The sequence below is a fragment of the Indicator indicator genome, chromosome 2, assembly GCF_027791375.1.
Source record: "Indicator indicator isolate 239-I01 chromosome 2, UM_Iind_1.1, whole genome shotgun sequence".
Lineage (NCBI taxonomy): Eukaryota > Metazoa > Chordata > Aves > Piciformes > Indicatoridae > Indicator > Indicator indicator.
In genome coordinates this window covers 62,418,725-62,431,993 of record NC_072011.1, presented here as the reverse complement: position 1 = coordinate 62,431,993, position 13,269 = coordinate 62,418,725, and the positions used below count along the sequence as shown (strand labels likewise).

Below are 13,269 nucleotides of genomic sequence, written 5' to 3'. Positions count from 1 at the left end.
TTGGTATGATATCATTTGGTTATTTTGGTATGGTGCAGATTGGTATGGTGCCATTTGGTTAGTTTGGTATGGTGCTGTATGGTGTGGTTTGGTTAGTTTGGTTTGGTATGGAGTGGTTTGGTTAGTTTGGTGTGGTTTGGTATGGTATGGTTTGGTTAGTTTGGTATGGTGCCATTTGGTTAGTTTGGTATGGTGTGGTTTCGTTGGTGTGATTTGGTTATTTTGGTTTGGTATGGTATGATTTAGTTAGTTTGGTGTGGTTTGGTTAGCTTGGTGTGGTTTGGTATGGTATGGTTTGGTTAGTTTGGTATGGTGCCGTTTGGTTAGTTTGGTATGGTGTGGTTTCGTTGGTGTGATTTGGTTATTTTGGTTTGGTATGGTATGATTTAGTTAGTTTGGTATGGTGTAATTTGGTTTAGTTTGGTGTGGTTTGTTCTAGTTTGGTTTGGTAAGGTTTGGTTTGGTGTGTCTTGGCTTGACTGCGCTTCCCTTGGTTTCTAACCCATTTTCCTTGACAAACAGTTTGGAAGTAAAATGTTCTACCGTGTCTTGTGTTCATATCTGTGTTGGCATCTGGGCTTCCATGTCCCATCTGGATGCCTGCAAAAGCCTATTGATGCTTTACTTGTGTTACCAATCTGATATGAGATCCTTGAATTGACTGACACAAACTGAAGCTGTTCTATGCCCTGACAGGAACTACAAGCTAGAACACGGCACACTAACTGTCAAGAACTCCAGGAAAATGAGAATTTGAGAGTAATACTAAGGGCTAGTAGCATTATTATGACTGTAGAGGCTCCTATGGGCAGAGCTGAATCGACTCATTCTTCAAGGTTCAGTCTACCATCAGAATTCATCATCACATATTTCCCTCATGCAAGAATCTGCTTGTTGATGACAGCTTAAGTGAGAAATTTAGTTGAAAGAAGGGAGGCTTCTCACAGAATGCATTACCCAGGTGGACAACTGCATCGTGAATGTTAGTAAGGCAAAATTAGGCTTTCCTTTTCCTTACAGTGTATGATGTTTCCAAGTAATTTAGACTTTCATAGAGTATTTTATAAATAGGGGCCAGCCAGGCTATTATTTCCAGCTCCAGGGTAGTCTGCATAGTCAGCTAAGCAGAAAAACTGAGCTGTTGACAGCAGTGGGACGATTTTGTCTTTGTTGTATAACTCCCGTCTCGTCTTTTTGTTTCCGACTCTACTCCTTTTACAATTTCAGCACCGAGTTGCATCCGATATGTAGCATATCTCAGGCCAAGCGAGACCTCAGGGAGCAAGCTGGGAATAGGCCACACAGGCAGTTTGCAGCTGAAGATGACATTTCCAGCTACGGCCTAGGATCTGACCCAGCAGAGAACGAATTTGACTACGGTCTATGCAACGAGGTAGTCAATGTAGCTTGCTCGCCTAAGCCCGACGCTTTCAATCCGTGTGAAGACATCATGGGGTACAACATCCTGAGAGTCCTGATATGGTTTATCAGCATTTTAGCCATCACCGGGAACATCGTTGTCCTCATTATTTTAATCAGCAGCCAGTACAAGCTCACCGTGCCTCGCTTTCTGATGTGCAACCTCGCTCTTGCCGACCTCTGCATAGGGATCTACCTCTTGTTCATCGCCTCCGTCGATATCCAGACCAAAAGTCAGTATTACAACTACGCCATTGACTGGCAAACCGGGGCGGGATGCAACGCTGCAGGGTTTTTTACGGTGTTTGCGAGCGAGCTCTCGGTCTACACCCTGACTGTGATCACCCTGGAGAGGTGGCACACCATCACCTACGCCATGCAGCTGGACCGCAAGGTCCGCTTCCGCCACGCCGTCCTCATCATGGGTGTCGGCTGGGCGTTTGCTTTCACCGTGGCACTGCTGCCCATCTTTGGAGTCAGCAGCTACATGAAGGTCAGCATTTGTTTGCCCATGGATATAGAGACGCCGTTTTCTCAGGCTTACGTTATCTTTCTGCTGGTGCTGAACGTGCTTGCCTTTGTGACTATCTGTGCCTGCTACATCTGCATCTACTTCACCGTCAGAAACCCCAACGTCATCGCTTCCAACAGCGACACCAAGATCGCCAAGCGCATGGCCGTACTCATCTTCACGGATTTCCTCTGCATGGCACCGATTTCTTTCTTTGCAATATCAGCCTCGCTGAAGGTGCCTCTCATCACAGTGTCCAAATCCAAGATCCTTCTGGTTCTCTTCTACCCCATTAATTCCTGCGCTAACCCTTTCCTCTACGCCATCTTCACCAAGACTTTCCGCAGGGATTTCTTCATCCTGCTGAGCAAGTTCGGTTGCTGTGAAATGCAGGCCCAGATGTACAGAACAGAGACCTCCTCGTCTGCTCATAATTTCCACACAAGAAATGGCCATTGCCCTCCTGCATCAAAAAACAGCGAGGGCACTACGTATACCTTGGTTCCTTTGAATCATTTGAACTGAATTGCTTGCATGAATTGTGTGTGAGGCAGTGTGATAGTCACTTTCAACTGCGAACTTGAATAGTGACTTCAGCATAGATTATAAACTTAGTTTTTATGAGAAAAAAAAAAAAAACACACATTTTCTTACCTTGCTATTTTTTGTTTGTTTGGTTTGGTTTTGGGCAAGGACACCATCTACCAGACCAGGTCACTCAAGGCCTCATCCATCCTGGCCTTAAAGACTAATAAAAAACCCTCAACTGTTCATCAAGACTTGCTGATTTGAGAGGGTTTTTGAATAACATGTCAGTGATTGTACAGAGTCTTTCACATGATTTGAATACCAAGCCTTTTGAGGGTGATTCATTCCAAATCAAACACACAGAAACAAATTAGAGTTGACTAAGGTTTTCTCCTGCTAATTGTCTGTGTATGGGTAGATAGGCATAAACAAAACACCAGGAAAAGAGTCTGGGCTTTATTCCCACCTCATGGTTTTGCCCTATGAGGTTATGAATCTTTGGAGCCTTCATGATTAAAGGTGATGTACTGTGAATGCTGCCTGCCTGCATATCACTCCTAAAATGTCAGTGGAATTCTATCCATAACTTCCTCTGTCATCAGCTTTAAGTTTCAGCATCTAAACCTGATGGGAATAACTACAGGAGATGATTATTCAATCAGTCCTAGCCAGGGAAGGAAGTATCAGCTCTCTAGTGCATAAAACAGGGCAGATCAAAGACGGTGTGTTTTGGAGGGGGGAATTGCAATACTCAACACAAATAACATTCCCTGCAAGATCCAGGAGAAAGAAGAATGAAAGAGAAAAAGGGGAAGGTAAAAAAAAAAAAAAAAAAAAAAAAAGGAGACAGTTCATCTGTGGGAAGCTCTGCTGACTTGTCAGAGAAGTCATTGCTTCCCAAATGCTTGATGTGTGTGCAGCCATTCAAATCCATCCCAAGGGAAGTATCTCAATTCCCAAACAGCAAATGTTTTAGTTGGTCTAAAGACAGACTCCTTATTCTATTCTTGGTCCAAAAAAATGAGGGGTCTGTTGAGTAAATACTAGCCAATTTTTGCTGATGAATAATGGAAATTCTCGTAGCCTCACTTTTTTTTTCCCAAGTCCTGACCATTTGCAAAGGAAATAGGATGGAACCTTGGCACCTCAGAAAATCACAGGCACAGCCTAGAAATCAGTCTCATACATCAGGCACATGAGCTTGGTACAGCTCATCTACCTCATACAGACCCTTTGCCCAGACAGCTGCAGCAGCAGGACCCAGTTAAATATGCCTTACACATACACAATAACCAGGCCTGACCAGAGAACTTGCAGGAGTGGGGCTTCTAGCCAGCATCAGAGCAGCATCCAATGTATGAAGACATCTAGACTACGGTTTTCCTCCAGAGCAGACAAAGGATGATAGTTGAAGAGCAAGTAGAGCCTGCATAACTGGACACCTTACCTCCTCCCTAGCAGGAGGACAGCACAAAAGTGCTTGAGGAGCACATCATCCTGCCCATGTGTGCTGCACAGGAGGTCCAGTGGCAGCTCAGCCTGCGGCAGCAGCTGCAAAGCTGGGAGGCTGAGCACGTGGCTGCCAAAGCAAAAACCTCTTTCTTGTAGTCCTCAGATCTCCTTGACTTTCACTATGCAGAGAAATGTTTTTTTCATGGTTGTTCTTTAAATTTCAGCTTTGGATTTGGAGCACCTTCTGAATCGTGAGGGGCATTGCAGGACCTGTATCTTTCTCTGTGTGGGACATTGGCTCAGAGAGGGAAGGGAAAGGAAGCAAAGGGAAGGGAAAAGGCAAAAAAAAAGGCAGCAGGATATATTTTATTCGTGTTTTTAATGTCAAAAAAGCCTCCTGGTGTCTGGTGTGGATTTTCTCAGCACTGACCAAGATCTCTGTGTGCAATCTTTAAGCTATTTTACATTTCCCTTTCTGAAATCTATTTTAATAAAACCAATATCAAAGCAGAATGCCTCGAGAACAAGTGTATGGCCAGAGCCATGCAGGCAAAGGACAGGCTGAAGGTTACTGCTGATCTGGAGAGCTCCACTGCCACGGCACAGCCTCTGCAGTCTGGGCATAGCGACCTATGGGTGAAACTCAGCTGATGGGAGACTCTGCAAAGAAAACCCTCCTGGACAGTTAACCAAATGGAGAAAGGTATGTTTGAAACCTCTCAAACAGGTAACTTGCTAAAGCTGAGCTGTCTTTGTTGGAACCAATCTGTTCTATTAATTCACATTGCCTATGAAACAGGGTTCTAGGACACTGACGGAAATTTAAGAAGTGTTATCCTCCTTTCTCAGATATATAAATGGATTTTCTTATGTGATGTACTATAATTTTCTTTCCTTCATCTTTGTAGCCAGTGTTTGGAGCGTGGTTTGGTTGAGGCTTCTGTTTAGACAGAATCAAAGAATCACAGAATGGTCTGGGTTGGACGGAACCTCCAAAGGTCATTTAGTTCAACTGCCATGCAGTGAGCAGGGACATCCTCCATTAGGTCAGGCTGCTAAGAGCCTTATCAAGACTGATCTGGAATATCTCCAAGGATGGGGCCCCAACCACAGCCCTGGGTGACCTGTTCCACTGTTCCACCATCCTCATGGTGCAGAACTTGTTCCTAATATCCAGTCTAAGTCTGCTTTTCTCTAATCTCAAACCATTATCCCTCATCCTATCACTGGAGGCCTTTGGAAACAGTCCCTCTGCAGCCTTTTTGTAGCTCCCTTGAGGTATTGGAAGGCTGCTATTAGATCTTCCCAAAGCCTTCTGTTCTCCAGGCTGAACAACTCCAGCTTCCTCAGCCTGTCCTCGTAACAGAGGTGCTCCAGTCCCCTGATCATCTTCATGGCCCTTCTCCGGACCCACTCCATCAGGTCCATGTCCTTCCTGTGTTGAAGTACCCATAACTGGACACAGTACTCCAGGTGAGGTCGCACCAGAGCAGAATGGCAGAATCCCCTCTCTCCATCTGCTGACCAGGCTTCTTTTGGTGCAGCCCAGGCTGCCATTGGCCTTCTGGGCTGCAAGTACCCATTGCTGGCTCATGTCCAGCTTCTCATCCACCAGCACCCCAAGTCCTTTTCCACAGGGCTGCTCTCAATCTCGTCATCACCCAGCCTGCATTGGTAATGAGGATTGTTCCAACCCACGTGCAGGATCCTGTACTTCATCTTGTTGAACCTCATGAGGGTCACCTGGGCCCACCTCTCCAGCTCATCCAGGTCCTCCTGGATGCACAGAAGCATGTCTCTGTGTGCATACGTGTGGAGGAGAGATCAGCCACAGGTAACAAGGAAACTGAGTCAAAGTTGTGACTCACAGGAAACACCTTGCAGTTCTAACTTGGAGCCTAAAGCCCACCTGATAGTTGACAATGTTTTAATACCTTCTGATCTTCCTCCATGCCTATATGTGGCCCTCGAATTTCAGTGTCCACTAGGCCCCAGAAAATGTAGGGTTAAAGAATAATGACTGTCTTTGCCCTTTTGGTGCCATCATTAGAGGAACTGTCCCGGCAGCGAGGACACGATAAGCAATTTCTTCATCAGCTTGACTGAAGCATCCTTCTTTCATGCAGGGATATTGTGGGGAACCCATACCTGACTTCCCCAAGAAACACATCCCTGGTATTGTGATGGGAAGTGAGAAATGGAGCCGCTTCAGCCTGGCAGATTGAAAACCGCTTGAGGGAAATTACCACCATAGGTAATGGAGCAGCCAGTCAAAAGCATCAATAAAGGAGGAGGGAAAAAAAACAAAACCAAACAAAACAAAACCCTCCACTCAGCAGAGAAAACAAACCATGAGCCATTTCCTTTACAGCCTTGCTATGGGGGTTGCACAGATATGGCAGGCAGGGTTCGCTCATTAGAAGGCAGGTCTACATTCCAGCTTGTTAAGAATGCGTGATGAGGGCTTTGCATCCCAGTTAGCAAGTCTTCAAATAATTTGACCACATTTCTTTCCTGTAGATTCCCTCCTAATCATTCCACTGAGGACACAGCAGATCATCTTAGGTTTAATTTATGCAGCTTTGTTGTTAGGAAGAGTTAATAATGTGAAATGATTTATCCTGCAGGAATAATTTAACCATCCCTGCCCCTCCCTGGAATGAAAGAAGAGAAGGGAAAGGTGGGTCTGGTTCAAATGGTCAGATAAGCACAGAGAAACCTCCTGACAGATTTGCATCTTTAATATGGGCTCCCATTCTGCATGCAAATGTGAATTGCACACACAGACTCTTCCTCAGAGGGAGTTTTTGCTTTCAGTGCTTGATTACCAGCAGATACTGAAAAATCTGGGACTTGTTTAAGTACAGGAGTAGGGTTTTACAGCTGTCAGATGGATAATTAAACTCTGCATTAACAGTTGTACTCAAACCAGTAGGTGACCTTTAATTAGGGATGAAAGTACTCAGGAATGGATTTCAAGCATTAGGAGACTGTGAAGAAAGACCCTTTGCCCTCCAACCTCACCAAGTCCATGGAAAATCTTTTGTGAAGCATTGGTTTTCCAGAAGAAACGATGCTGGATGAGACAAAAATACGTTTCCAGGTCCAACACATGAGATGAAGGCTTCCCTCACCCTTGCTGTAACGTATGTATTTCATTTTCTTTTTTCTCTCATGCAGATGTTGCATGTGTTCCGTGGAACTTTGTTACCCCAGCCTGGACTACTGCACCAAGATGCAAAGTCCTGTATCTGGGTCGGGGAAATCTCAAGTACAGATGTAGGCTGGGCAGGGACTGGCTTGGAAGCAGCCCTGAAAAAAAAGACTTGGGGGTGCTGGTGGGTGAGAAGCTCCACAGGAGCCAGCAGTATGCCCTTGCAGCCCAGAAAGCCAATCACATCTTGGGCTGCATCAACAGAAGCATAGCCAGCAGGGCAAGGGAGGAGATTCCTCCCCTCTGCTCCCCTCTGGCAGGACCCCACCTGGAGTACTGTGTCCAGTTCTGGAGCCCCTGTTACAGGAAAGATCTGGAGGTGCTGGAACATGTCCAGAGAAGGGCCACAAGGATGATCAGAGGGATGGAGCACCTCTGCTCTAGAGACAGACTGAGGGAGTTGGGGTTCTTCAGTCTGGAGAGGAGAAGGCTCTTCTCTGTTGTGGTCTTCCAGTGCCTGAAGGGGGCCTACAAGAAAGCTGGGGAGGGACTTTTTAGGGTGTCAGGTAATGATCAGACTAGGGGGAATAGAGCAAAACTAGAAGCGGGTAGATTCAGATTGGATGTTAGGAAGAAATTCTTCCCCATGAGGGTGGTGAGACACTGGAACAAGTTGCCCAGGGAGGTGGTGCAAGCCTCATCCCTGGAGGTTTTTAAGGCCAGGCTGGACGTGGCTGTGAGCAACCTGCTCTGGTGTGAGGTGTCCCTGCCCATGGCACGGGGGGCTGGAACTGGATGAGCCTTGAGGTCCCTTCCCACACTGACAATTCTGTGATTCTAAGATGGATCCTCCCCCTCTGCCCCTCCCACCAACAACAACAAAAAAGAAAAGAGCAGGAAAAATTAGGAAGATCACAGTGAGAGCAGTGCACAGATGGGAATTTACTGTCTTTATGAGTGGGTGGAAGATTGTGGAGCAGGACTGAGCAATATGGGCTTTTCTGTTGAGTCATCTGAATCTCCAGTGGTAAAATTCTGCATTAAAGGGACTGTTTTCCCAGGGTATGAGCAACAGAAATTTGCATGGAAAAAATCCTACAAGAGAGATAAACTTAAAAGGAACTTCAGGCCACGAGTTTTTACTTCACAATTAAAGAATAAAAGCAAACCAGTGCTAGAAATAGTGTGTAGGTGCTACCTCTGGTAAAAGGGACAGCAACTCCTTTAGGGACCATCAAAGATCCACACTGCACCATCATCACTCACTTTTCCATTGCAGTTTTGTGTGTTGCTTGTGAGCTACAAATGCCAATTAGCTTGAAATGCTCCCAATTTCTTTTTCTTTTCATGCCTATGCTGCATGGACAGGCAGGTGCCTCTTGGATGTCAGGAAGAAATCCTTCCCCATGAGGGTGGTGAGACACTGGAACAGGTTGCCCAGGGAGGTTGGTAGAAGCCTCATCCCTGGAGGATTTTAAGGCCAGGCTGGATGTGGCTCTGAGCGATCTGATCCAGTCTGAGGTTGGAACTGGCTGATCCTTGAGGTGCCTTCCAACCCTAACAAATCTGTGATTCTGTGTCTATATTCTTGTCTTTTCATTCCCTCAGCTTTAACTTATCTTCACAGAATCACAGAATGTTAGGGCTTGGAAGGGACATCTGGAGATCATGGAGTCCAACCCCTCTGTCAAAGCAGCATCACCTAGGGCAGGACACACGGGAACATGTCCAGGTGGGTTTTTAAAATCTCTGGATACGGAGACTCCAGAACCTCCCCAGGCAGCCTGCTCCAGAGATAGAAACGGGTAGATTCAGATTGGATGTAAGGAAGAAGTTCTTCCCCACGAGGGTGGCGAGACTCTGGAACAGGTTGCCCATGGAGGTGGTGGAAGCCTCAGCCCTGGAGGTTTTCAAGGCCTGGCTGGATGTGGCTCTGGGCAATCAGATTTAGTGTGAGGTGTCCCTGCCCATGGCAGGGGGGTTGGAATTAGATGATCCTTGAGGACTCCTCCAACCCTAACAATTCTATGATTCTATTTCAGAGCTGCACTCTGCAAAGCACCGTAGGAGCTCTTCTGTGTAACATGCATGCATGCATTTGTCACCACAAGTTTAAAAGATCATTTACAGTTAACTGCTTAGGTAATCAGGCAAATAATTATGAAGCTAATTAGGTCTGAGCTAATTTCTAGAAAATAATCATCCAGGAATCCATTCATCTGTCTCCCCTTTGGGAATAATTCATTAATATATTTTCTTTCTGCAAAGGGTCCCATGTGAGTCATAGCCCAAGTGGCTTCTGGTTACTTCTTTTATAATTAAAGATCCTTTTGTCTCCTTTCCAAAAGGTGAGAGACAACATCAGTGCTCTGTCTGGCACTCTTTTGCCTAGCAGCTACAGATGGCAGTGCCTAAGGCTGTGAGCCAGCTGAGGCTGTTTGCATAACTGCAGGCTTCCTTTAATCTTCAATTTATTGCAACCTCCACATTTCCCTCACTCTTGCAAAGCTCTGCTTGACAGTTCCATGTACACAGTAGTCAAGAACCTAGGCAGAGATCTTCAGAGGGACCTGAGGAATTAGGTAGGATTCCTTCAGTTCAAGTGAAATCTCCTGCGTTCTAGTCCGTACTTGTTTCGCCTTGTCACTGGCCACCACTGAAAAGAGCCCAGCCCCACCCTGATGACCTTCACCCTTTAGATATTCATAAGCATTTATAAGGTCCCCTCTCAGGATGCTCTTTTCCAGCCTAAAGAGCCCCAGGTCTCTCAGCCTCTCCTCCTAAGAGAGACCTCCAGAACACTCGGACCCCGTCTTGTATAACCTGCTCTAGCAGGGGGGGTTGGACTAGATGACCACCACAGGTCCTTTTCCAACCCACACCATTCTGTGATTCATGGGCATTCACAGGCAGACAGCCTTTGAAGACTTGAGGATTTTAGCATCCCTGGAGTCTTATAAAACTATCTGGGGGAGGGATTGTGGTTTCGCAGGAGGCAAAATTATCATCTGCCCTATTTTAATACTTACCTACGCAAAGGCTGTTCCCCAGCAGTGCCCTTCTTACCCACATTGTTTTCTCCCTCTTCCCAAAAGACCACAAGAATAAAAAGGCTTTTAAGAGGTAAGCCTGGAGAAGCACTCACTGGTAGCTGAGTGAGGAGCATCACAAATGGGAGAAAGAGGGAGGGAGAGAGGAATGGATAGTGCCCAGGAAAATGAGTGCTCTGAACAGGAGTTTTTGACATATGTCAGAAGCAGAACAGTTTTCTTACGTCTGCACCCAGAAACCAGATGGTATTACCGGGGCAAAGTCTTCCATGTCCTGTGCTCTTCAGCCAGCAAAGAGAAGATGGCTGTGTAAGGAGTTCTAGTGAGGCTTTGAAAGGCCTTCTCTCTTTTTTAGTGTTGAAACAGTGTAGAGGAAGGAGGAAGGTAGGGAGAATGGAATTTCTCCTCCTTAAAATCAGACTCTGCAAATAATTCTTATGAGGGGAGTGCAAAGATTTGCACTGAGGAGGCTTATAAAAAACACCAGGTAATTTTTCTAAGCTGAGCCTCCTGCAAACTAATGTTCTCCCCCAAGGCTAATATTCATCCCTTTTCAGAGAACCAGCACAAAGACTATGCATCCCGTGTGGCCTACCCTAGGTGATCCTGATTTGGCAGGGGGCTTGGACTAGATGATCTCCAGAGGTCCATTCCAACCCCCTACCGTTCTGTGATTCTGTGCCTATTTCCACATTTAAATGACCTTTAAAGTGGAGCAGACAGGATGTGTAAGTTTTGTGCTGGCCCTCTGCACTGCAATGAATTGCACACCGAAGAGAGAACCCTGGTGTTTCACCAGTGAAAAATTGCCTGTGGCTGCCCCGTTGCCCCCAGCCACTCCTAACCCACATTTGTGGGTGCCCCTGTAGCTCTGAAGCTCTGCATCACAAAATAGCACCAAAGCAACACAATGTGTAAAAAAACCTAACCTCTTTGTGAAGACCTTCTCTGATCTCCTTTGCTTGGCTTCCTGCAAGGACCTTGCTTGGAAAACACGAGCTTGGAAAAGTTCTTCATGAAAGGAAGGAAAGGAATTCTGCTCTGAAGCAGAACTTACCTGTCTTGGTTTGCTGGGACAGATTCCAGCAGCTGTGGGCCAGCCAGCAGAGCTGACTGCAGCTGGCTGCAAGCATGTCCCAGCCCATGAGCACCACGACCACGATAAAGGGGGAAGTTGGCTGGGGAGAAGGGAGGTTCCAGTTTGAGGCTCTGTTTTGGCTTCTTTCTCACCCTTCTCCTCTTCTTTCTCCTGCTCCTGAGCGCTGCCTGCCTGCCGTGCCTCTTGCCCCTCAGCTGCCATGAGTATCACTTTCTATACTCTGTACTGACATCAATTTTAGTTTGGCCAGTTCATCATATCCATTTTCAGTTCACCCTGTGGGGCTTCTCTGCTGGGCAGGGGTCATCAGGGATAAAGCAGCTGCTGGAGTTTAGCCCCAGATGGAAGCTAAACACAGCCAGCAGTAACAAAAGTACTCTTCTCTGTGTGTGAAGGAACTGTCTGTATACTTTGCTTAGTGTATTTCAAGAAACCTGAAGGAAACAAGCACCCAGCTGGCATTGTATTATGGGAACTGGGGCTTCCTGAGATGCTGAGTGAAGCAATGCTGCTCCTCTTCCCAAAGGCAAAATGACTGTCTTGCTGTTTTGACAGAGCTTCAAAACAGGGAATTAAGGGCTTGGCTTCTGTGGTTTTGTTTCTGTGAGATATTGGATGTTTTTCTCCCTGTTGAGCCTCTGTCTTTATTAAAACCTCTCTTTTGGGAATGTTTGGGAGAAGGAGAAGGACTAAGCATGTCTGATGTGCTTTCTCAGGGTCTCAGCACAGAGCCAAAACATTCTTGGAGGCTGTATGAATAATGATAAATTACTGTCTGTCCCCCTCATTCCTGTGGCCTCCTACCTATTAAACTGTGAGTTTCTGTATGTTATAATTTCCCCAGTGAAGAGAAGCTTTGATAGGTGCAGTGAAAGCCATCACACTTCACCTGCAATTAGTTACCTCTCAAAAGTTTGTTTAGAAGAACTTTATAAACCTGCCTGTTCTATCATGACTCTTTTGTTGGTAGATCCACTTCCCCCCGTCAGAGAATGAGGTAAAACAAGGAAAGCTTCGAGAGTGCATGGCTGCGCTATGTGAGTTTGGATAGGGAAAACTAGTTGTAGATCTATCAAAAATTCAACAGAGCTGGGGGGAGAGACTGAAATGAAAGCCAGGACGGAGGGCAAGGATTCAATGTGTTGAATTCCCATTGGAAGCTGAGGAATTTATGGGCGCAGTTAAGTGCTTCCATGAAGGGGGGGGGGGGTATCAGCCTCCCTGAGTCTGTAGCACAGGACTGGGGAAATGTGTGAAGGTGACCAGAAAAAGCTTTGCTCCCTTCCTTCTAGGAGGGCTTCAATTTGGAACACACACCAAGAAACAGTTCCTGTGGTAGACACCAGACAGAGAGGCCAAGGGCATCCTGGGGTGTGTTAAGATGAACGTGGCCAGCAGGTCTAGGGAGGTTCTCCTCTCCCTCTACTCTGCCCTGGTGACACCATGCCTGGAATAGTGTCCAGTTTTGGGCGCCCCAGATCAAGAAGGATAGGGATATACAGAGAATGTCCAATAGAGACTACAAGGGTGAGGGACTGGAGCAGCTGTGTGATGAGGACAGGCTGAGAGCCCTGGGGCTGGTTAGCCTGGAGAAGAGAAGGCTGAAAGGGCGTTCGAGGAATGTTTACAAATACCTGAAGAGTGGCTGTAAAGAAGGGGTCGGGCTCTTTTCTGTTGTGTCCTGTGACAGGACAAGGGGCAATGGACACAAACTGCAGCACAGGAAGTTCTGCCTTCACATGAAAAAATTCTTGACCGTGAGAGTTTTGGAGCCTTGAAGCAGGCTTTCCAGAGAGGTTGTGGAGTCTCCTCCTTTGGAGACTTCCAAAACCCCTTTAGATGTGCTCCTGTGTGACCTGCTTCAGGTGATCCTGCTCTGGAAGCGGGGTTTGGACTGGGTGATCTCTGGAGGTCCTTTCCAACCCCTACTGCTCTATGTTTTCGGTTTTCTGAGTATTTTGAAAACTCAACAAACCACCTTGAAGCAAGTGCCACGTTCTTCAGGTAGCCAGGGCACAAACAGAAGGCTTCCTAAAAATGAGTCACAGAGCATTTC

The 13,269-nt window shown here is 46.4% G+C and overlaps 1 protein-coding gene across 1 annotated transcript in view; it reads left to right on the top strand.

Moving 5' to 3' along the window:
* FSHR (follicle stimulating hormone receptor) overlaps window positions 1-2,455 on the top strand; it is a 98,379-nt gene extending 95,924 nt beyond the window's left edge. The window contains exon 10 of the mRNA XM_054395296.1: window positions 1,228-2,455. Coding sequence (XP_054251271.1) covers window positions 1,228-2,455 — 1,228 coding nt within the window. The remainder of the gene's footprint in view (window positions 1-1,227) is intronic.
* Window positions 2,456-13,269: the final 10,814 nt, after the last annotated feature.